Source organism: Ornithorhynchus anatinus, chromosome 14 (assembly GCF_004115215.2).
Source record: "Ornithorhynchus anatinus isolate Pmale09 chromosome 14, mOrnAna1.pri.v4, whole genome shotgun sequence".
Classification (NCBI taxonomy): Eukaryota; Metazoa; Chordata; class Mammalia; order Monotremata; family Ornithorhynchidae; genus Ornithorhynchus; species Ornithorhynchus anatinus.
Window position 1 is genome coordinate 47,970,160 of NC_041741.1, and position 24,186 is coordinate 47,994,345.

Sequence of the window (24,186 nt, forward strand, 5' to 3'; positions counted from 1 at the left end):
TACAGTGCTCTGCACATAGGAAGCACTCAATAAATACCATTGAATGAATGAAATACAAGGTGATCGGGGTGTCCCACGTGGGCCTCACAGTCTTCATCCCCATTTTACAGATGAGGGAACCGAGGCCCAGAGAATAATAATAATAATGTTGGTATTTGTTAAGCGCTTACTATGTGCAGAGCACTGTTCTAAGCGCTGGGGTTGATACAGGGTCATCAGGTTGTCCCATGTGAGGCTCACAGTCTTAATCCCCATTTGACAGATGAGGTCACTGGGGCACAGAGAAGTTAAGTGACTCGCCCATAGTCACACAGCTGACAAGTGGCGAAGCCGGGATTAGAACCCATGACCTCTGAATCCCAAGCCCGGGCTCTTTCCACTGAGCCACGCTGTTTCTCCGTGGCCTAGCGTGGCCTAGCCCCTAGGCCAGTAGCGTGGCTAGCGGGGGAGAGCTGAGGTCTGGGAATCGCGGGACAATAATAACTGTGGAATTTGTGACGCGCTTACCGTGTGCCAGGCACTGTACTGCACCACCACCCGCCCACTTCAGGGTGCCCCGGGTTGGCACCCAGGGTGAGCCGTGCAGAGCTCTGCCAGCAGCAGCTAACTCCACCGTCTATTTGTCCTTCTCACTTTGTCCCTCCCCAACTTGTCTCTCAATGCCTCCCCTCATACTCACACTTGCACCCTCTCTAAGCCTGTCAGTGGGCAGGGATTGTCTCTGTTGCCAAACTGTCCATTCCAAGCGCTTAGTACAGTGCGGGGCACATAGCGCTCAATAAATACTACTGAATGGAGGACAGTCATGTGGAGCCCCCCTATTCCCAGTCTGGGGAATCAAGTGTCCCCCTGCCCCCAAGTTGTGCCTGTACCCGACCTCTCATCCACATCCTATAATAATAATACTGGTATTTAAGAGCTTACTATGTGCAGAGCACTGTTCTAAGCGCTGGGGTAGATACAGGGTAATCAGGTTGTCCCTCGTGAGGCTCACACTTAACCCCCGTTTTACAGATGAGGTAACTGAGGCCCAGAGAAGTGAAGTGACTTGCCCACAGTCACACAGCTGACAAGTGGCAGAGCCGGCATTCGAACCCATGACCTCTCACTCCCCAGCCCGGGCTCTTTCCACTGAACCACGCTGCTGTCCTATAACACCCTCCCCTCTTATATCCGACATACAATGACTCTCTCCACTTTCAAAGCCTTATTGAAGGCACACCTCCTCCATGAGGCCTTCCCTAAGCCCTCTTTTCATCACCAACTAAGCGCTTAGTAAAGCGCTCTGCACACAGTAAGCGCTCAAACACGATTGACAATGTTGGGTGTGGTTCTGGAACAGAACCTGGAAAATACCCTATAAGTCCGCGGCAAAGCACATCCCACGATACAGCTCCATTTCCGAGGAACCCACCCCAGCTGCATCACGGGCTTCCCCGGCCCACCTTCTGTTGTACTGTCCTCTACCAAGTGCTTAAACCAGTGCTATGCACATAGTAAGCGCTCCATAAATACCACGGATTGTTAGCATCCCCCGCGAGGGGTCCCATCACCAGACTCCACGGCTTAGGGTGACTGAGAGGCCCCCTGGCCTCAGCAGCCAAGCCACCCACGCCCCTGGGGGCCTCTCAAACCGCCAAGTGTCCTGCCCCGCGCCGGGAGGCACGGCTTCCCCCTTCGCCTCTTTCCGGACATCGTTCCTGAGGCCAAGCGCCATCAAAATCCTGGTTTTAAATGACGTTCGAATGAACTACGGCGGGCAGTTTCTGTAGGCCCGCTCTGTAAAGTATTTCTCAAGAGGCAACTCTGAATCCAGCCTAGGTATTACAAACGTTTATTCAGAAACAGATGAACAATACATAGTCTTCTCCACCTCTCTGGGGCATCCCCCCCTTTTATTTTTTTTTTTTTAACCAAACCCAATCGCTGGGTAATAAGAGGAAACAAGTTCACTTTCCCCCGGCCTTGACACCTGCCTGGCAGTTGCTCAATGACCTCCTCCTTCGGGAACAGCGGGGTTCTACTTCGGGATCAAAAGCAAATGGCCGAGAAAAGCGAGTCCCGGGGGGAGGTTTCTGGTCGGCCTCCCGGGGGTGCGGGAGGTGGAGCGTGTGAGAGGAATGCTTCGTGACCACTGCTGGGGAGCGCGGGGTCGGACCGCCCCGAGAGGAAAGGGAGGAGACGGCCGGCATCCACTGGGGAAGCGGATTCTGGATTCCGGGCGTCACTGGACGGATTTTAGTTTCGCTGGTTGGCCGCCTCGGAGCCGGGGGGGATCGAAGCAAGGGTTCGAGCGTTAGATCCTTCCTCTCTCCCGCCCGGACTCCGCAGCCGATTCCCCGCTCTCCTTTACGGGGTCCTGGTGGCTCCTTCTCAGGACCACCCGGGGCCTCCTGCCCCGGGGGACACGACCGGCTGACCTCCCGGGCCAGCCCGGTTTACCATCTTCTCACGCAGGATGAGGGTTCCCCTCACCTCGGGGAGTCACCCTTACCGTCGGGGGGACGGGGACGGGCGGGAGGTCCTAAGGATCCTTGGTGAGCAGCATGACACCGCCTCCTCTCCACATGGCTCCGTAGTGTTCTTCGGGCCTCTCCCGCTACGGGAGGGGCTGCGTTCTCTTCCAAAACTGGACGTGCAAGCACTTGGCGTGGGGGCGTCCAAACAGTACGAAGGGGAGGGGCAGGCTCCTCCTCTGCACCCCGCCCAGCCGTTTCCGCGCCGTCTCCAGGCGTTCTGACCCCTCAGGTGCTGTGTGAAGGCGGCCTCGCCCTCCCCCGTGACTGGCTCCTGGGGGACTTTCGGTGCCCGGTGCCTTTTCCAGTTGCATCCTAGGAATCTCCACTCTGTAGGCGGAGGTCAGGGACGTGGCCACACTAATATTCGTACGGTTGCTCCGGAATGTTTCCGGGCCAACGCCCCCCCCCCAACCCCGAGGACGAGGGTCCCCGGCTCGCCGAAGCAGCGATTCTACAGCGAGGCCGGACGGAACCCGAGCGGGAGGCAAATGATCTCGTGATTAACTTCAACCACCCAGGGAGGTTTTCTGCACTCACCTCCGCCTTCGCACACGCTCCACGGCCCCCAAACCCCTCCAGGGTCCCTTGGCTCGAACGTGGATGGCGACGGATGGGGCGGATCGCCCACTGCGGCCTGACAGACAGGGAGAGCGGGGGGGTTTGGCCTCCTCACAGAGAGGACAAAGAAGTCACTGTCCCCGGGGCTCTGGCCTGGTCCGGAGCCCCGTCGTGGCTGGACGGTCCCTGATCCCATCTGGCCTCTCACGGGGGCCGGCCCGATCGTTGTCCTCTGCCTCTCCGTCTCCGCGATGCTGTCGGCCTCTAGAAGGAGCTCGCCATCTCGCCGTAAGTTGGAGATTCCTTTGCCTCGCGGTAACGCCACGGGATCGCTTTCCTTCTTGACCGGTTTCCGCCCGGCAGCCGGACCGAGCAGCTCTCCCAACGGTCAGATTCCCATCGGCCCTGAAGACGCCCGGGTCCGCTTTCCCTTCCTCGGTGGCCAACCCGAGGGGGGTGGAGGGAACTCTGGGGAACTGCCCAACCAGAGGAAAACCTCTTTTTAAACCCCAACTCTGTAGTGCACGTCCCGCACCTGGCCATTAGAGATCGGGCTCACCCACACCTCGGGAGCGGAGGCGGGGAGAGGTCGGAGTCGTCCACCCTTCCAGAAAAACCATGAAATTAAAAACCTCGATGCCGGGGTGGGGGCGGGGGACGCACACGCTAAAAGAAACACTACTGTACAGGAAGGCTGCAGTTGTAGAAAACGACGGTGCCCAACCGCCGCCGGGGTCCGATCAGAAACGTCAGTGCTCCCCCGCCCGCCAACCCCCCGCCGCCCCTGATGTGGCCTCGGGGGGTGGGGGGCTTCCAGTCTTCACGCAGGGTTGGCCGCGGGCTTCTCGTTGACAAGTGGAGCCTTCCTCCACCCCCGCCTTCCGGGGCCCCCGCTCAAAGTTTGATTTTGAATTCTGTGGGCTGCACGGAGGCGGAGGCCGCCGACGACTTGAACAGCGCCTTGAGGATGGTGTCCGGGTCCACCTCGGCCGCGGGGTGGGGCGAGAGGGCCGAGCTGGCCCGGCGGGGCGCCTCTCCACCCTTCAGCGAGGGGCTGTCGCTCAGTCGCCTGGAGAGGGGGAGAAAAGCACGCATGAGCTTCCCGGTACGGCGAGGAGATCTGCTGTTCCACTCAGAGGGGCAGTGGGGCAAACTCCGCGGATCAGAGGAAAGCCCACTCCGACCCGATCCCAGCCCCAGATTTGGGGGGCAGGACAGGGGGCAGGGCGCCGGTTGTCTTCATAACTCAGGCACGCTCACTTGGAATTTACGCTTTACCAAATTGGGGCGACGGCGGGGAGGGTGACTGTCAGGAAAAACATTCAATTTCTCACAGAATCGGCCGGCTTTTCAAGAACAGAATTGGCTGCCGTTCTGGAGGACGGAAACGGGGAAAGAGACTGAAGACTCTAGACTTTGAGCTCACCGTGGGTTGGGAACGTATCTACCAACTCTGTTATATTGTACTATCCCAAGCGTTTAGTACAGTGCTCCGCACAATACGTGCTCGATAGACACCGCTGACTGACTGATCGAAGGGAACGGTGGATCCCTGGGTCCCTCCCCTCCGGCCGCCACAGCTGCTTGATCCGGGCCCACAGTGGCCCCGGAAGAGCTGGGAGTTGAGGTCCCGTGCCGGTCCCCTCTTGTCTGCTGCGTGACCTTGGGTAAGTCACTTCACTTCTCTGTACATCAGTTACTCATCTGTAAAATGGGGACAAAGACTGTGAGTCCCATGTAGGTCAGGGACTATGTCCAACCTGATTAACGACGCCAGTGCTTGGTACGGTGCCTGGCACGTGGTAAGCACTTAAATATCATTTAGAAAACAAATATAAAAAGCACTTAGAGCCCAGTTTAGTAGCCCAGCGCTCTTCCTGAAGCTGCTCGTTTGATTTCCTCTCCCGGGCAGCGGAGGGGAAAAAGTGAGAGGCAGCCCCCGCCCCTGCCACAAACCCCCCAGTTTCCTGGGTGAGCATCATCTTCAGCCCCTGGCCTTGTCCCCGGGCTAACTGACCGGGCTATGCCGGCCTAACCACCCCATCCGCCCTGCGTGTCCGCTCCTCTTTTGTGGGCCTGGGCCGGCCTCTCCGTGGCCTTTGCTGGGGGATGGGAAATTCACCCTGTTCGTATAGGGATAATAACGTTGGCATTCATTAAGCCCTTACTATGTGCCGAGCACTATTCTAAGCGCTGGGAAACAGGGTAATCAGGTTGTATCACAGTCGTAATCCCTATTTTACAGATGAGGTAACTGAGGCACCGAGAAGTGAAGTGACTTGCCCCAAGTCACACAGCTGACAGGCCGCGGAGCCAGGATTAGAACCCATGACTTCTGACTCCTAAGCCCATGCTCTTTCCACTGAGCCACGCTGCTTCTCACGTTGGCATTTGTTATGCACTTATTATGTACCAAGCACTGTGCTAAGCGCTGATTACAGGGTAATCCGGTTGTCCCAAGTGGGTGGGCTCACAGTCTCAATCCCCATTTTCCAGATGAGGTAACTGAGGCACAGAGAAGTGACGTGACTTGCCCACAGTCACACAGCTGACACGTGGCAGAGCCGGGATTCAAACCCATGACTTCTGACTCCCCAGCCCGGGCTCTTTCTACTGAGGCCTCCCCGCTTTCCCTGGTCGCTGTGAAGTTGGGACCACCGCCCACCCCTGCGTTCCCCTTTCAGAGGGTGGCACGTGGGAACGACGGCCTGCCCAAGGGACTGGGGTAGTCTCGATTCATTCCCCCATTCAAGAAAGGCACCCAACGGAACCGGTCACCAAACCGATCCCTGGGAAACGCCACTCGGCCTGCTTCCCCGCCCCCGGCCCTGAGCCAAGACCAAGCGACCAGGCCTGGTCTTCCCGAGCTGCCGAGGAGGGCGGTCCCGTTCCCGAAGGCTCGCGGCCTCCGACCCTGGGGCCGGCGTCTCCAGCCAAGCCCCAGAGGGCCAGCTGCCGGCATCCTGCGTCCCGGGGAGATCGTGACGAGAGGACTGGGGAGCCATCTTGCGAGCCCGCCCGGATCCGGCACCATCCGGGGCCGGAGGAATGGCTACGGGCACAAGTACGTGGCAACGGAGACCGGGGGCGGGTCCTTGCTAAGTCGGGGTTCTGTGAGAAAGCCTGCCCACCGCGCTCTAGGAGTTGTGGCGAGGCCTTCACTTCTTCCCTCTCTAGCCTGCCTTTCCATCTTCACCCCGGCCTGCCGGGGTGGATTCCGACTAAACCAAGGGAGCGCAGACTCTCAGGATGAGGAGAGACCTGACCCCCCAGACCCGAGGGCCTGAGCAGAACCCCTGCCCAGCCCCCTGCACAGCCTTGCAACGCCCCACTCCCAGCCCCTTGGCTCTGCTGGCTTCCGATACTTACAGGAGGATGGGCTGGTCTGACGTGATGACGTTCCCGTTGATGTGGAGGTTGCATTTCATGGGCTGACCTGGAAGAGAGGAGGGAGGAGGAGGAGGAGAATTTCAGACCCGGGTCCGGGAATCAACTGAGGTCACTTGCCCTGGGCGACTCCTTCTGACCCGGGGCGCCCAGGGGGCGGCCACACCACAACAGCAACGCGCCCGACACCCCCAGACAGCCAGGCCGTGGGGTCCCCGCAGGCGGTCGAGCACCAGGCCCTACTCGCATTTACGGCAGAGACTTCCTGACCTCGGGGAAGCCTCAGGGTGTCGTCGGAGGCCAGGGAGGGCGGCCACGCCGAGGCCGCAGGGCCGGGGGCTCTGAGAACAGACTGCCTGCTGGGTGCCGAGCGCTATCCACCCTTAGAAAGTGGACTCCAGGAATAACATGCATATTCCCTGCCCTCAAAGAATTTACAGTCTAGGGGCCCGTTGGTAATGGGACCAGCCCAACCTCTCCCTCCTCCCACAGCTCCCTGCCACACAGGGGAGAGTACATATGCACAGATGGAAACAATCTGTGGCTACTTCCCCTAGCTGGACCTTCTTTTCTTGTCACCTCCCCTGCTAAGACTGGAAACTCCTTCTGGGCCAGGATCGTGGCTACTCACTTCATTATACTCTCCCAAACATTTAGTTTGGTTCTCTGTGCATAGGCAAGCACTCAATAAATACCACTGATGCACTGATCAGTCTCCCCGAGGGGCCTCTTGTCCCGGAAGCCCTGGGAAAGAGTCCTGCCGGATCGGGGACGATCAGAGCATCCCGAGCCGCAGACGGGAAGTGGTAGCGTGAGTTTGGACACCCCAGGAGCCCTGTCCTCCACCAAGGTGGGGGGGGAGAAGAGGGAAGACCGGGGAGCTGGGGAAAAACCCACCACGAGCCGGCGTGGCTTGGCGTCTGGCCGCCGGAAACGGAAGCCGAACCTTCGCTTCGAGACGGCGACTCCTCCGCTCTAACTTACCATCCAAACACCGGTTGTTATACTTCTTATAGGCGGTGATGGCGTCTTCCTTCTTCACGAACACCACCTCCGCCACGCCAGGGTGCACCAGGCGGGCTCGTTTTAGCGCTCCGCACACACAGAACAGCTCCTGAGAAAGAGGAGGAGGGCTCTGGCTCAGGGGCGGGGAATCCCTGAGACCCATCCCACCACCCGGGGTCGGGAATGCTAGCTGAGCACTTTCTGTGGGCCAAGCGCGGTGCCCCGTGCTAGGTGCAATGGGTATACTGGGTACGGTGCTCTGCACCCAGTAAGCACTCAATCAATGCGACTGATTAATTGATAAATGGGCCGGTCCCAGACCCGCTCCCCGCCTCCAATCCCCCTAACGGTGGAGAGGTGGGGTCCCCAAACAACATGTCTGGTGGGAGAGGCTTGAATCGCCGGCAGAATCAAAAGCAGCTCCCGGGGCCGCTGGGGCGTTCAAGATGGGGATTCCAATCTCCCCTTCCACGGGGCCTGGCAGGGGCGGGTACTCACGACAATGTCCTCTTCCGTGACCCGAGGGTGCAGGTTATTCACAGTCATCTTGGTGCCTTCCAGGGGGCTGAAAGTCAGCTGCCAACACCAACGGGAGGAGTCATCCGGGGGAAGGGACGGAGCAGGCCGCAGGGCAAGAGCCGCGAGAGAGGAGGTTGTTCCCCGGGGCCCTGCCAGTGCCCCCACCCTATTTCCTGCCTCATTCTCCAGAGGAAGGTCAATGCCTTGCCTGATGAGGAATTTCGGGAAGCCCAGGCTGCCCTGTAGGGTGCAGAGGCTGCAAGCCACCATCTTGTGGCGGGGAGGGAGAGGGGAAGGAGGATTCGTGCCCCACTGCCCACTGGTAAGCCCGGGTGAGAGAACGGGGGGCTCCCATCTTGGCTTCTGCAGGTCAGGAGGGGGGACATTCCTGAATGGAAGGTCCATTCCATCCATTCCTGAATGGAAGGTGGGTTTGGTTCTTACCGTCGTTCCCACCCGAGAGGCCCCAGTCTCCCCCTGTGGACTGTCAGCTCCTCCTGAGCAGGGATCACCTCTACCGACCCTCACATACTGTGCTCACCCAAGTGCTTACTACAGTGCTCTGCACAGAGTAAGAGTTCAAAAACTACCACTAATTGATTGCTCTGCCTCAGACGAGGGGCCCGCTGATCCCAGTTTTCTCCCCGTGCCCTCTCCCCAGCCAGGAAATATGGGTGCCAGACAATCTGCCGCAATCTCAAACGCTCACGGGAGTGGGAGGGTGTGAACAGGGACACCACTCCCATCTCCACTTCCTCCCGGACATCTCCGTCACCAATTTTCTCCCTCAGGACTCCAGGAAGACCAGAGTCTTCCGGGTTGAAAAACTCCAGGCCCAACTGCCCCGAGGGGGACGAGCCTCACTCGGGGTCGTCTCTCCGGCCCAGACTCACCTCCGCGGCAGGGGGCTCCTTCGGGGGCTCCTCCTTAGTCACCAGAGTCCGTGACACGTTGGTCAGGGTCTTGGTTTGGCTCGGGGAGGGCAGGGTCGGAGGGGCTGTGTAGCTGTCGTTCTGCACCACTTTGGTGAGGGGGACGGTCTTGGAGAGGGAGAATTTGGAGCTGCTCAGCCCGGCCTGGACAAAAACAACGGGGCCGATCTGAAACCCGGGGGCCCGGCAGCCTCGGCACCCACGGCCCAGACGTGCACCCTCGGGCCTACTGACCCTCCGATCCGAACCGCCAATGGGCGACTCACTGCTTCGCCCCAAGGGCTTTGAGCCGCCTGCTCCCACTTTATCCCTGCTCTTCCTCCTAAGGCCGCCCTGTTAACGATTCCCGGCTGCCTGTTCCCCCTTTCCATCGACTGTGAGCTCCTTGAGGGCGGGGATCTCGGATCTTGCAACTGTTGTATTCTCCCAGGCACTCAGTACAGAGCCCGAAGCTCAGGGGTAGATACAAAAGCAAATGGAGCTGGACCAAATCCCTGTCTCATGTGGGCTCACAGTCTCAATCCCCATTTTACAGATGAGGTAACTGAGACACAGAGAAATGAGGTGACTTGCTCGAGGTCACCCAGCAGACAGGTGACGGAGCCAGGATCAGAACCCATGACCTTCCGACTCCTAGGCCCGGGCTCGATCCACTTCGCCACGCTGCCTCTCTCTAGGTAAAGAGGTGCCACCCTATGCATTAAAGTAAACTTTTGACATTTTGTGACCTTTTGACATTTGATATTCACCCCACCCCCAGCCCCATGGTACTTATTGCACATATTTTAAAATTATATATTATAAATTACTTAGTCATATTAATACCTATCTCCCTTTCTAGATCATAAGCTCGTTACGGCCAGGGATGGTGTCAGCTAATTGTTGTGTTGCACTATCCCAAGTGCTTAGTGCAGTCCTCTGTACATAGTAAGCGCAAGTGCTCAACAAACTCGATTGATCGATTGACTGAGGAGACGACAAAGCCTGGAGCCAAGGGGCAGGGATATGGGCTTTCTCTCTGGAAATCAGTTGGGGTCTGGAAAGGCCTGGAAGTCTACCCACAAGGAAAACAAACACCCAGAAGGAACCATCGAAAAAAAACCAAACCAAAAAAAAGCCAAGATTCCAGAGTTCAAGGCTTCTCCCCGGCCCCCCTCCCCTCCCCAGCGTCGAGCGACCCGCCCTTACCATGCGGGGCGGCAGGGGGAAACTGTTGGTCGTTGTGATTTTCATCTGCTTGCTGGGAGTGGGAATCACGCCCCCGTCATCTTCGTCCATATCGTACAGGTTCTGCAAACAGGGCCGTGTCGGTCTACGGGGAGAGCGCCAAGCTCCCCCGGTACCGACCGGCCCGTGCCCCGGGATGTGATTGGTGAGGCGGGGGGTCCCCGAAGCGAACCCGGGGAAGGGAGCTGACCCCGGTAGCCACGGGGAGGGTAGAGGTGGCCGCCCCCGCCCGCGAGCCGAGCGTCGTCGGCTCACGGACTCACCAGGGAAGGGAGACCAAGGGATGGCCCTCCCGGCCCATGCCCAAACTTCTGGCGGGGGTTTCCTTCTCGGGGAGAATTCCAAGTGAGCGAGCCCCTCCCACGTTCCGGGCCCCCAGCCCCATTCCCGGGGAGACGGGCACACCTGTTTGTGTTGGTGGTTGTTGACTACATTGATCCTCATTCCGGCAGGGTGAGAGAGAAGCGGGGCGATGGCCTTCTGCTGCGGAACCCGGGAGGAGAAAACCCGTCAGAGCCCCATCCCGCCCCCAGGCCACATCCCGCCACGGTCCCGCCCCTTGTCACCCGAAACGGCAGGGAGAGTCCAGTCCCGGAGCCCCGGGCCACTCCGGCCCTCTCCCGGGACCCTCCCACGCGGACTGACCGATCTCTTCCAGACGACACGCTCCCAAATCAATCCCTGGCAGAAAGCCTCTCTTCCCTGGGGGCCGGCTTGGCTTCCCCGACAGCATTTAGGCCCAGTGGCTCCTTGCCCCAGCGCCCACCCCGGTAAAGGAAGACTACCCCCGAAGTGGGCTGAGACTCTGGGATCACCACTGCCATTCTGGGATCACCAATGCCACAGGGAAAGCCAAGGCCAAATCCAAATCACACCTCCCGCACCCCAAAACACACACACACTTCCCATCACCTAACCATCAAGCTTCACCCAGCTAATCCCTTTCAGATCCTCCACCGGGCTACGACCTCCTGGCCTCGGGGGGCCGGGAAGAGGGGTTCAAGCAGGGCCGCGAGGCCCAGGCCCACTGCAGCCGGAAGGTAAGACGGTCTAAGCAGACCCATGGATAAAGGAGGGAGTTGGGGGGGCACATCATCTCCCAACCGGCCTTCAGCTCCCCGGCTCTACGGGAGGCCGGGGGCAATCGTCTCCAGGCAGCGGTACGGCGGCGAAGTGGGGAGAGGCGGGGGCAGTCTACCTTTTTTCAAGGCCTCCCCCAACAGTGATCCCAGAGGCTTCCGGGAAGGCTTTCCCAGTTCCATTTCCCACTTTCCTCTAGCTCCACCTCTCAAGGATATCTGCCCTTCTCGTCCACTGGCGAAGGCTTGATAGCCCCTCTGTTCCAAGTACACAGAAGCCAAGCTTAAGGCCCTCCTCTCGGGCACGGTGCCAGCCACGATTCCCTGGGGCCTCTGCCCAGACCCCCGGAGGGATGGAGAGGCCGCACGGCCCCCGGGGCACGTTTTCTCATTTTTAAAAGGCCCCGATTCAGCGGGGGATGGGTCTGCCCCTCTGAAACGGCTCTGCCTACCCCTCTAGACCGTACGCTCATTATGGGCAGGGAACGTGTCTGCTAATTTCTCTTGCGTTGTTCTCTTCCAAGCGTGCGGAACAGTGCTCTGCACATAATAAGCACTGGATAAATACCACTGACTGATTGGTTTGGGGGGTTGGTGGGTTCCCAGGCTTCCCTCCGGGTGCCCAGCCCACCGGGGACCCCTCCGGTGTACCTGGATGGTCTTGGTGATCTTGAGGGTGGGGGGCGCGGCCCCGGGGCCCACGAGGGCAGCAGGGGAGCCCCTCTTCAGGCCAATCTTCTCCCGGGCATCCACCACTTTGCTCCCTTTCTCCGAGGCCGTGCTCTGCTGCTTCCGGGAGTTGAGCGTCTCCCGGGCGTCTTGCACCTTCCCTTGGATCCTGAAGCGGGCATCTTTCTGCCCCAGCTTCTCTCGGGCGTCCTTGACGCCCAGTCTGTGCCGGGCGTCCGTCAGGCCGATCTTCTGCCGGGCGTCGAAGGTCTGCTGGAAGCCGGCGGCCGGAGCCAGCCGGCTCACGGGGGTCTGCTGTTGCGTCCCGATGCGAGATTTAATGCCGCCGATCCCGGGCCGGGCGTTGAGCCTGCCGAGAGAGGTCGACCCCGTTAGGTGGTCCCGGGGGAGGGGACTGGGCGGCCGCAGAGGGATGGTAGGCCCCCCGCGGTGACCCTTTTACCCGGGAGCTTTCGGCCGCACCCCAAGAGCGGAGCGTTCGGCGGCCCGTTGGGACGCTGAGCTGGACGGCAGCCGTGGGGCCTCTTCCCTGGCTTCCCACCCTCAAGGCGGTTGCCCGGGCCCAGGGGCCCCCTCCCTCCACGACGGACCTGCTGGTTGCCCCTTCCCTTTCCCCCTTCCCACCTGCCGGACCGCTGCTCTCCCCTCCCTCCAGACCTTTCAGAAATCACCACCCACTAACCACTCATCTCCCCTCCTTCTACAGCGCAGCCTAGAAGATAGAGCCCGGGCCTGGGTTCTAATCCCAGCTCCACCACTCGTCTCCCGTGTGACCTTCGGGAAGTCATTTCACTTTTCTGTGCCTCGGTTATTTCAACCGTAAAAGGGGGACGAAGACTGGGAGCCCCATGTGGGGGAGGGACTGTGACCAACCCAAAATCTGCTTATCTCCAATCCAGTGCTTAGTAGTATAGTAAGCGCCTACGGAATACAATTATTATTTTATTCTGCAGCCATTTTGTCCCTCACAGTCCTCCTCCTCCCCTACGGTAGCACTTATGTTCATCGCTTTATGATCCGTCGTTTCCTTTGAGGTACTTCAGTGTCTGTCTCCCCCCTTAGACTTTTAAGCTCCTTGAGGGGAGGATTCACGCCTACCAACTCGAAGGTAGGTACCCTCTCGAGCGCTGTGGACGGTGCTCTGCCCACGACAGCTGCTCAGTAAGTATTATAGATCGACTGACTGATTGATTGACTGACTGATTGGGAGATCCGGCCCAGCCTGAGGATTCAGGTTTGCTCAAGACCAGGTAGTGTGGCTCGAGTGAGGGCATTAAGGCTTTCTCTGCAGTAGTAATAATCATAATAATTGTGGCACTTGTTAGGCGCTTACTTTGTGCCAAGCACTGTTCTAAGCACTGAGGTAGATACAAGTTAATCAGTTAATTAATGTATTAATAGTAGTAATTGTTGGGGGGGGCAGTGCACTGTACTATACCCTTGGGAAATACAAAGCAAAACGATCCATTTCCTGCCCACAAAGAGCTTCCATTCTACTGGGGGAGACGGACCCAGGACAGTGTCTTAACCGCCCCCCCCGCAAGGTTCAGAAAGGGCCAAGGCTTTTGGGGATCAACTCGGGCAAAGTCCCGGTGTTAAACTGGATTTCCGGAGAGTCAAAGTCCCGCGCTGGCCTGGAAACCACCCGGGTTGGGGGACGACGGCGAGAACGGCACGAGGTGAGGCCAAGGTGCCGCTCAGCGGGGTGTTGGGCCTCTGCTTTCCTTTGCGGTGGGGCCCGCTGGGGCCAGCTCCCGTTCGATTCGGTCGTTTCCTCTTTCGGTGACCCTTTGGGGAAGTTTTTCCCCCAGCTAAGACACAGACTGAGCACTTCACACCATCGCGACATCAATAATAATAATAATGATGATGATGCAGCGTCTCTAGACTTTAAGCTCGTTGTGGGTAGGGAACATGTCTGTCAATTCTGTCGTACTGTACTCTCCCAAGCGCTTAGTAACTGCTCAATAAATACCACTGACTGATTGAATAATAATGATAAAAGTAAAAGATTAATATTTGTATTTGCTTTGCACTTATTGGATGCCAAGGACTGTACTAAGCACTTGGGTAAACACAAGAAAATCAGCTAGGACTTAGTCCCTATGCCACAGTGTTCACAGTAAGTGGGAGGGGGAACGGATACTGCATTCTCATTTTACAGATGAGGAAACTGAGGCACCGTAATAATAATAATAATAATAATGTTGGTATTTGTTAAGCGCTTACTATGTGCAGATCACTGTTCTAAGCGCTGGGGGAGATACAGGGTCATCAGGTGGTCCCAGGTGAGGCTCACAGTCTTCATCCCCATTTTATAGATGAGGTCACTGAGGCACAGAAAAGTGAAACGACTTGCCCACAGTCACACAGCTGACAAGTGGCAGAGCTGGAATTCGAACCCATGACCTCTGACTCCCAAGCCCGGGCTCTTTCCACTGAGCTCGCTGCGTCTATGTAATGAAGTGACTTGTCCGAGGTCACACGGGTCTCCCGATTCCCGGTCCTCAGCTCCTTCCACTGGGCCGCACTGCTTCCTACATTGGATTCCGATATGGAAAAGGAACTAAACTCAGAACTTCATCTGAAAAGAAAATAAAAGCATGCCACAATACAGGATGATCCGCTTAACTCACATGTTTCTCATCTCATCCAACTCTCTCCTTTTTATTTCCTATTCTGAACAAACAATACTGCGTGGCCTAGTGGCAAGAGCCCGGGCTTGGGAGTCAGAGGTCGTGGGTTCTAATCCCGGCTCCGCCACTTGTCAGCTGTGTGACCTTGGCGAAGTCACCACTTCTCTGGGCCTCAGTCACCTCATCTGTAAAATGGGGATTAAGACTGTGAGTCCCATGTGGGACAACCTAATGACCTTGTATCTACCCCAGCGCTTAGAACAGTGCTCGGCACATAGGAAGCGCCTAACAAATACCACGGGCTGATGGGACGAGAGGTTTCTGACGGGGTGGATCGCATGCTGGTGAATGAGTGCTGGGAGCAATCAATCATTCAATGGTATTTACTGAGTGCTCTCTATGTGCCAATCGCTGTTTTATGCACTTGGGAGAGTACGATACAATAGCGTTGGTCGGCACACTCCCTGCCCACAAGGAGCTTACAGCCCAGAGTCAAAAAAAAAGGGAAACCGAGGCACAAGGCTGTTAAATTGGCGGAGCCCAGACTTTCAGCATAACGCTCTTACCCTGGACAGACCAGCCTCCCTTCTATCATTTATTATGAATCCTCCCCAACAGAGTGTAAGCCCACTGTGGGCAAGGATGTCACCCCAGCGCTTAGTACAGTGCCTGGAACATAGTAAGAGCTTAACAAATACCACAATTATTCTTATTTTTACTATTCCCTTGCCCCCTCCGGTCTCGAGAACTTCCCTTTCTGCAATGGAGGGAGGGAAATGGGAAAAAAAAGTCTTGGTTTCAAACTTCCCAAGCCCTCAGCCCAGTGCTTTGTACTCAGTGGGCGCTCCCTAAATCCCACCATCATATAATAGTCTTTGAGTGCTTACTATGTGCAGAGCACTGTACTAAATGCTCAGGAGAGGAGAATATGACTGAATTAGATCGACTCCAAAGAAACGGGACACCTGAGGATTTCTAAACCCACGGGGCTCCCGGCAATTCTTGGGCACAGCAGGAGAGCTGCGGCCCTGGAAGTTCGTTCATTCAGTCGTATTTATCGAACGCTTACCGTGTGCAAAGCACTGTACTAAGCGCTTGGGAGAGTACGACAGAACAATAAACTGACACAGTCCCTGCCCACGAGCTTACAGTCTAGAGCGGGAGGCAGACGTTAATAGAAATAAATTACACTGGAGGTCGAGGGTTCTAGTTCCGGCTCTGCCAACGGTCTGCTCTGTGGCCTTGGGCAAGCCACTTAAACTCCCCGTGCCTCAGTTTCCCCAGCTGTAAAATGGGGATAAAAATGCCTGAACCCTATCTTGCACGGGGGTTGTGAGGAGTAAATAAAAATAACTAATGTAAGGTCCTTTGGTAATAAAAGCCCCAAACAGAAACTCACAGAGGAGCAGCGGCCTAGTGGACAGAGCCCAGGCCTGGGACTCAGAGGACCTGGGTTCTAATCCCGGCTCCACCGCTTGTCTGCTCTGCGGCCTTGGGCAAGTCACTTCACTTCTCTGGGCCTCAGTTCCCCCATCTGTAAAATGGGGATTAAGAGCATGAGCCTCATGTGGGACAGGGACTGTGTCCACTTGATTACCTTGTATCTACCCCAGTGCTTAGAACAGTGCCTGGCACGCAGTCAGTGCTTAACAAATAATTAAGTTCTCTTTCAGATGTGAGCCTGTTGTAGGGCAGGGATTGTCTCTCGCTGTTGCCGAATTGTACATTCCACGCGCTTAGTAGAGTGCTCTGCACATAATAAGCGCTCAACAAATACGACTGAATCAAGTACCATAAAAATAAAATAAATGCTTTCGGCCCTCTCGCCCTCATCCCAGACTCTGTCCCCGTCCCCATCCCATCTCTCTGGGCTCCAACGCTCTTCCGTTTGCCTCCATGGGAAGCAACTCGTTCCTAACTCCAAACCACGGACACACCTCCACGATTCAGCCTTCCTGCCCCACTTTCTCTGCTGGACCATCCTGATTGCGGTTTCCAGCTCACACCATCCTGTCCCACTCGGGGCAAGGTGTAGTGCCTACAGCCCGGGCCTGGGAGTCAGAAGGTCATGGGTTCTAATCCTTCTCTGCTGTAATAATAATAATATTGGTATTTGTTAAGTGCTTACTATGTGCCGAGCACTGTCCTAAGCGCTGGGGTAGACATAGGGGAATCAGGTTGTCCCACGTGGGGCTCACAGTCTTAATCCCCATTTTACAGATGAGGGAACTGAGGCCCAGAGAAGTTAAGTGATTTGCCCACAGTCACACAGCCAAGTGGCAGAGCTGGGATTCGAACTCATGAGCCCTGACTCCAAAGCCCGTGCTCTTTCCACTGAGCCACGCTGCTTCTCAGCTGGCTGTGCTGTGTGACCTTGGGCAAGTTGCTTCACTTCTCTGGGCCTCAGTTCCCTCATCTGGAAAATGGGGACTGAGATTGGGAGCCCCACGTGGGACAGGGACTGTGTCTAAGCCAATTTGCTTGTATCCACCCCAGCGCTTCGTACAGTGCCTGGAACATAGTAAGAGCTTAACACATACCACAGTTATTCTTATTTTTATTAGTCCCTTGCCCCCTCCAGTCTCGAGAACTTCCCTTTCTGCAATGGAGGGAGGGAAATGGAAAAAAAAAAAGGCCTTCCAGAACTTTCGGGCCAGGACGGGCTGGAGGGGCTCGACTGAACTCTCCAGACTGTAAGTACGTTGGAGGCAGGGAATATGTCGGTTTGTTGCCATATTGAACCCTCCCAAGCGCTTAGTACAGTGCTCTGCACACAGTAAGTGCTCAACAGGACTGAGGGAATGAATGAACTACGGTTTGCCAAAATGAAAACAGGCTGAAAAATGGATCCGAAGACTGAGCCTCTGCAAAATACTTGGAAAAATGTCACTCACTCCACACCTTTTAGTCAGTCAGTTGTATTTATTCAGCGCTTACCGGGTGCAGAGCACTGTATTAAACACTTAGGAGAGTTGGATAAAACGAGAGACATATTCCCTGCCCACAGTGAACAGCTAGGACTTAGTCCCTATGCCACAGTGTTCACAGTAAGTGGGAGGGGGAACGGATACTGCATCCTCATTTTATAGATGAGGAAACTGAGGCACCGTAATAATAATGTTGGTATTTGTTAAGCGCTTACTATGTGCAGAGCACTGTTCTAAGCGCTGGGGGAGATACAGGGTCATCAGGTTGTCCCATGTGAGGCTCACAGTCTTCATCCCCATTTTACAGATGAGGTCACTGAGGTACAGAAAAGTGAAGCGACTTGCCCACAGTCACACAGCTGACAAGTGGCAGAGCTGGAATCCGAACCCATGACCTCTGACTCCCAAGCCCGGGCTCTTTCCACTGAGCTCGCTGCTTCTATGTAATGAAGTGAGGGAGACAACTGTAAAATGGGGAGTCAATGCCCGTTTTCTCTCCCCTTTAGACTGGGTGGCCCGTGTCGGGTGGAGACCGTGTCTGGTCCTGTTGTACTCTATCTGCATAAACGCTTCACGGTGTTTAGCACATAGCAGGTGCTTCACAAATATGATTATTACTGTTATTACAGTGAGGCCATAAAGGGCTTGACCGGGCCAGGCTACTAAGTGGGGAATTAAAGGTCTACTCCTTATAATAATAATAATAATGTTGGCATTTGTTAAGTGCTTACTATGTGCAGAGCACTGTTCTAAGCGCTGGGGTAGATACAGGGTATCCAGGTTGTCCCACGTGAGGCTCACAGTTAATCCCCATTTTACAGACGAGGCAACTGAGGCACAGAGAAGTGACTTTTACCATTTGGATGACCCATTGAGGACATAACAACAAGTAATAATAATTACGATAATAACGGTACCGTTAGGCGTTTACTGCTTTGTCCTAAACACCGGGGGAGAGACAAATCAACCAGATGGGACAGCCCCTGTGACTGTTCTTGACTTCTCGGTGCCTCAGTGACCTCACCTGTAAAATGGGGATGAAGCCAGGGAGCCCCACGGGGGACAACCTGATTGTCTTGTATCTCCCCCAGCGCTTAGAAAAGTGCTCTGCAGCTAGTAAGCGCTTAATACCACAAATATTATTATTATTCCCTGGGCCTCAGTTCCCTCATCTGTAAAATGGGGATGAAGCCAGGGAGCCCCACGGGGGACAACCTGATTGTCTTGTATCTCCCCCAGCGCTTAGAAAAGTGCTCTGCACAGAGTAAGCGCTTAATACCATAAATATTATTATTATTCTCTGGGCCTCAGTTCCCTCATCTGTAAAATGGGGATGAAGCCTGGGAGCCCCACGGGGGGCCACCTGATTACTCTGTATCTCCCCCAGCGCTTAGAACAGTGCTTGGCACATAGTAAGCGCTTAAATACCAACATTATTATTCTCTGGGCCTCAGTGATCTCATCTGTAAAATGGGGATGAAGACTGGGAGCCTCCCGTGGGACCACCTGATGACCCCGGATCTCCCCCAGCGCTTACAACAGTGCTCGGCACAGAGTAAGCGCTTCACAAATACCAACCTTGTTATTATTCTCTGGGCCTCAGTGACCTCATCCGTAAAATGGGGATGAAGCCTGGGAGCCCCACGTGGGACCAACTCATCCCCTTGGATCCCCTCCCCCCAGCGCTTAGCACAGAGTAAGCGCTTCACAAATGCCATGGCTTTATTATTATTATTATAATGGTTCCCACAAATACTATTATTATTATTATTGTTCCCGCCCGAGCTCCTGCCTCCATCAGCCCGACCAAACCCCCTGGGGCCCCGGGAGGAGAGCGACGGGCCGCTCAGCCAATCAGCAGGCGGAGAGCGCCGGCGGCGCGGCGGGCTCGGCCAATGAGGAGCCGGGCTGGGGGCGGGAGGCGGGCACAGCGAGGCCCCGGCCGCAGGACGGGGCCGGACGAGGCGGCCGAAGCGGCGGCGGCGGCGGGACGGAGGGGCAGGGAGAGAGGGAACCCGGCCGGTCCTCCCCGGCCCCCGAACGCGACGCCGGACGCCTCCCCTTACCGCCCCTTCACGGTCACTCCGCGCTTCCGGATCAGCTCGTCCAGCGACAGGTCCGCCATCTTGCGCCGCGAACGACGGCCGACGGCCCTCACGTCATCTCCCCCCTCCTCGCGCGCCCTCCTCAACTCTCGCGATCACCTCGCGCGCCGCCCCCGCCCAACGGGGAGGGAACGGCCACGTCTCCCATGAGCCTTCAGGCTGCCGGGCTCATTTCCATACGCCAAATGCCCACGTCGTCCCTCTCCCCCTCTCCCCAGCCCTGAAATTAAAATTTTCCGGGGAAAACAAGACGGGGGACGGTGTGAAGCGCGCAAGGTTGACGGGGGAATCGCGGCTGAAGAGCCGGCTGTGGAAGCCCCACCATAAGGGAATTAGCTATTGAGTGGGATGCCAAGGGGCGTGCGGGGCACAACGCGTCATGCCTTAAACTTATGAGTAAGGAAAATAACGATTCGGGGTAACGCCCGAATCCTCACTACGCATGTGAGAAGAATTTTTGAGCGGGTACAGGTTGTCCCTAAGGTGACCCGCTTACTTCGCGGGATGCCTGGGTGTCGCGATCTGCCCGGTCCTCTTTTGTAATTTAAAGATAATTTATTACGTTAATAATATTGACCTTTAAACGCTCAGTATGTGGCGGACACTGTGCTAAACGCTGGGGCGGTTACAGCGTCAGCAGGTTGAGTCACGGGGAGATGCCAGGCATCGTCCCCCTTTTCCGGATGGGATCGTCGAGCGACATACGGAATAGTATTTATAATGTTGGTATTATTTAAGCGCCTGTTAGGCGCAGAACACTGTACTAAACGCCGGGGGAGGTGCAGCGTCATCAGGTTGAGTCACGGGGAGAGGACAGGCTTCGTCCCCATTTTCCAGATGAGACCATTGAGACACAGAGAATAATATAATGTTGGTATTATTTCAGCGCTTAGTAGGTGCAGAGCACTGTTCTAAGCGCTGGGGGAGTTACAGCGTCACCAGGTTGAGTCACGTGGGGAGGACAGGCTTCGTCCCCATTTTCCAGATGAGATCACTGAGATAGAGAGAATAATATTTATAACGTTGGTATTATTTAAGCGCTTACTAGGTGCAGAACACTGTGCTAAACGCTGGGGGAGTTACAGCGTCCTCAGGTTGAGTCACGTGGGGAGGACAGGCTTCGTCCCCATTTTCCAGATGAGATCATTGAGACACAGAGAATAATATAATGTTGGTATTGTTTAAGCCCTTAGTAGGTGCAGAGCACTGTTCTAAGCGCTGGGGGAGTTACAGCGTCACCAGGTTGAGTCACGTGGGGAGGACAGGCTTCGTCCCCATTTTCCAGATGAGATCACTGAGATACAGAGAATAATATTTATAACGTTGGTATTATTTCAGCGCTTACTAGGTGCAGAACACTGTACTAAACGCTGGGGGAGTTACAGCGTCATCAGGTTGAGTCACGTGGAGAGGACAGGCTTCGTCCCCATTTTCCAGATGAGATCATTGAGACGCAGAGAATAATATTTATAATGTTGGTATTATTTCAGCGCTTACTAGGTGCAGAGCACTGTTCTAAGCGCTGGGGGAGATCCAGCGTCATCAGGTTGTTCCACGTGAGGCTTTCAATCTTCATCCCCATTTTCCAGATGAGGTCACTGAGGCACAGAGAAGCGACTTGCCCCCAGTCACACAGCAGACAAGTGGCAGAGCTGGGATTCGAACCCACGACCTCTGACTCCCAAGCCCGGGCTCTTTGCACGGAGCCACGCCGCTTCTCTATTATTAAGCCTCAGTTTCCCCGTGAAATAATACACTGGTTTGAGCGAGAAGCAGTGTGGCTCAGTCGAAAGAGTCCGAGGTCTTGAATTCGAATTCCGACTCGGCCTCTTTTCAGCTGCGTGACCGTGGGCGTGTCGTTTCACTCCTCGCTGCCTCAGTGACCTCATCTTTAAAATGGGGTTGAAGACCGGGAGTTTCACGTAGGACCACCTGATGCTCCCGGATCTCCCCCAGCGCTTAGAACATAGTAAGCGCTCAATAAATACTGTCACTTCACTTCTCCGTGCCTCAGTGACCTCATCTGTCAAATGGGGTTGAAGACTGGGAGTTTCACGTAGGACCACCTGATGATCCTGGATCTCCCCCAGCGCTTAGAACAGTGCTCTGCACACAGTAAGCGCTTAACAAATACAACATTATTATTATTATTCTCTGTGCCTCAGGGACCTCATCTGTAAAATGGGGGTTAAAACTGTGAGCCCTACATGGGACAACCTGATGACCCTAAATTAACCCTAGCGCTTAGAACAGTGCTCAGCACATAGTAAGCGCTTAACAAATACCAACATTATTATTATTATTATTACACGTTTCTCCTCTCTAAGATGGAGAGGTGTCTTCCCTCGTTTTCCTTCCAAGCCCGTCGTTAGGGGCAGGGAATTTATAGAGAAGTAGCGTGGAGGCCGGGCTGGGGAGTCCCAGGTCCTGGGTTCTAATCCCGGCTCTGCCACTTGCCAGCTGGGTGGCTTTGGGCAAATCACTTCACTTGTCGGGGCCTCAGTGACCTCATCTGGAAAACGGGGATGAAGACTGGGAGCCCCACATGGGGCAATCTGATAATAATAATAACGTTGGTATTTGTTAAGCGCTTACTCTGTGCCGAGCACTGTTCTAAGCGCTGGGGTAGACACAGGGTCATCAGGTGGTCCCACGTGAGGCTCCCAGTCTTCATCCCCATTTTCCAGATGAGGGAACTGAGGCCCAGAGAAGTGAAGTGACTCGCCCACAGTCACACAGCTGCCAAGTGGCAGAGCCGGGATTCGAACCCGTGACCTCTGACTCCCAAGCCCGGGCTCTTTCCACGGAGCCACGCTGCTTCTCTACTAAGCCTCAGTTTCCCCAAATGTTACTACATGACACTACACGTTCCTCCTTTATAAGACGTAGGGGTTTCTTCCCTGGTTTTCCTTCTAAGCCTGTCGTTAGGAGCAGGGAACTTATAGAGAAGTAGCGTGGAGGCCGGGCTGGGGAGTCCCAGGTCCTGGGTTCTAATCCCGCCACGGGTCAGCAAGTCACTCGATTTCTCTGTGCCACAGTTCCCTCATCTGTAAAATGGGGATGAAGCCTGTGAGCCCCACGTGGGACCACCTGATCACCTTGTACCTCCCCCAGCGCTTAGAACAGCGCTCGGCACACAGTAAGCGCTTCATAAATGCCATCGTTATTATTATTCTCTGCGCCTCCGCTCCCTCATCTGTAAAATGGGGATGAAGACGGTGTATTATTACTTCATTCATTCATTCAACGGTATTTATTGAGCGCTTACTATGTGCAGAGCACTGGACTGAGCGCTTGGAATGGACAAATCGGTAACAGATAGAGACGGTCCCTGCCTTTTGACGGGCTGACAGTATTACTTGTATTATTATTATTATTATTATTACTACAAGATCATCAGATTGGACGGTCCTGGGGTAAACAGTCCGCGACCCCTCCCCGATTTCCCTTCTCCCCATCCCGTCTGGGGCCCTCACGGGTGCAGAGCAACGTAATAATAATGTTGGTATTTGTTAAGCGCTTACTATGTGCCAAGCGCTGGGGTCGACACAGGGGAATCAGGATGTCCCACCTGGGGCTCACAGTCTTCATCCCCATTTGACGGATGAGGCAACTGAGGCCCAGAGAAGTGAAGTGACTTGCCCACAGTCACCCAGCTGCCAAGTGGCAGAGCCGGGATTCGAACTCATGACCTCCGACTCCAAAGCCCAGGCTCTTTCCACTGAGCCACGCTGCTTCTCTAACGTACTGAGCGCTCAGTCTCCAGGTCAGACCGGGTTTCCAGACGCGAGGCCAACAGGCCACTGGAACATGTTGTCTGCGCAGGGTTGGGCACCGACCCGTTGGTCGCCCCAACCCCCTGGCTTCTCCTCCGAAAGTCTTTCAGGGCACAAATCCGATGTAATAATGTTGGTATTTGTGAAGCGCTTCCTCTGTGCAGAGCACTGTTCTAAGCGCTGGGGGAGATCCAGGGTCATCAGGGGGTCCCACGTGAGGCTCACAGTCTTCATCCCCATTTTACAGATGGGGAAACTGAGGCCCAGAGAAGCGAAGCGACTCGCCCACAGTCCCACAGCTGACAAGGGGCAGAGCCGGGAGTCGAACCCATGACCTCTGACTCCCAAGCCCGGGCTCTTTAATAATAATAATAATAATGTTGGTATTTGTTAAGCGCTTACTATGTGCCGAGCACTGTTCTAAGCGCTGGGGTAGACACAGGGGAATCAGGTGGTCCCACGTGGGGCTCACAGTCTTCATCCCCATTTTACAGATGAGGGAACTGAGGCACAGAGAAGTGAAGTGACTCGCCCACAGTCACACAGCCGACAAGTGGCAGAGCCGGGATTCGAACTCATGAGCCCTGACTCCCAAGCCCGTGCTCTTTCCCCCGAGCCACGCTGCTTCGCTGTGTCTTCCGGCGAGTCGAAAGGAAGGAAGGACACCAAGGACTCAAAATAATTGTTGAGCAATTTGGTGCCAACCTTTGTCCTGAGCGTTTGGGTAGAAACATTTTAATGGGGGTGGGACGCCGTCCAGGATTTACGTGGGAGCAGGGGATAATAATGTTGGTATTTGTTAAGCGCTTATTACGTGCAGAGCACT

At 55.7% G+C, this 24,186-nt stretch overlaps 1 protein-coding gene and 1 non-coding gene across 3 annotated transcripts; one reads left to right on the forward strand and one right to left on the reverse strand.

The window, feature by feature from the left end:
* Positions 1 to 1,811: 1,811 nt before the first annotated feature.
* POLDIP3 (DNA polymerase delta interacting protein 3) lies at positions 1,812 to 19,658 on the reverse strand. 2 transcript variants are annotated; one of them, XM_029079279.2, is made up of 9 exons: positions 19,546 to 19,658; positions 11,878 to 12,265; positions 10,553 to 10,627; positions 10,109 to 10,210; positions 8,882 to 9,064; positions 7,968 to 8,045; positions 7,449 to 7,578; positions 6,447 to 6,513; positions 1,812 to 4,146 (listed from the first exon to the last, which is right to left on the reverse strand). In XM_029079279.2, exons 1-9 carry the CDS (start codon positions 19,602 to 19,604, stop codon positions 3,972 to 3,974), a joined length of 1,257 nt encoding a protein of 418 aa, XP_028935112.1. In that variant the 5' UTR covers positions 19,605 to 19,658; the 3' UTR covers positions 1,812 to 3,971. The 2 variants fall into 2 exon arrangements, with proteins under 2 accessions (XP_028935112.1, XP_028935111.1); XM_029079278.1 differs by having other exon boundaries at positions 10,553 to 10,630.
* Positions 19,659 to 19,963: 305 nt separating this feature from the next.
* On the forward strand, positions 19,964 to 20,113 carry LOC114816855. Its single transcript, XR_003764659.1, has one exon. It is a non-coding gene; the product is annotated as a U12 minor spliceosomal RNA (small nuclear RNA).
* The last annotated feature ends 4,073 nt before the right edge of the window (positions 20,114 to 24,186 follow it).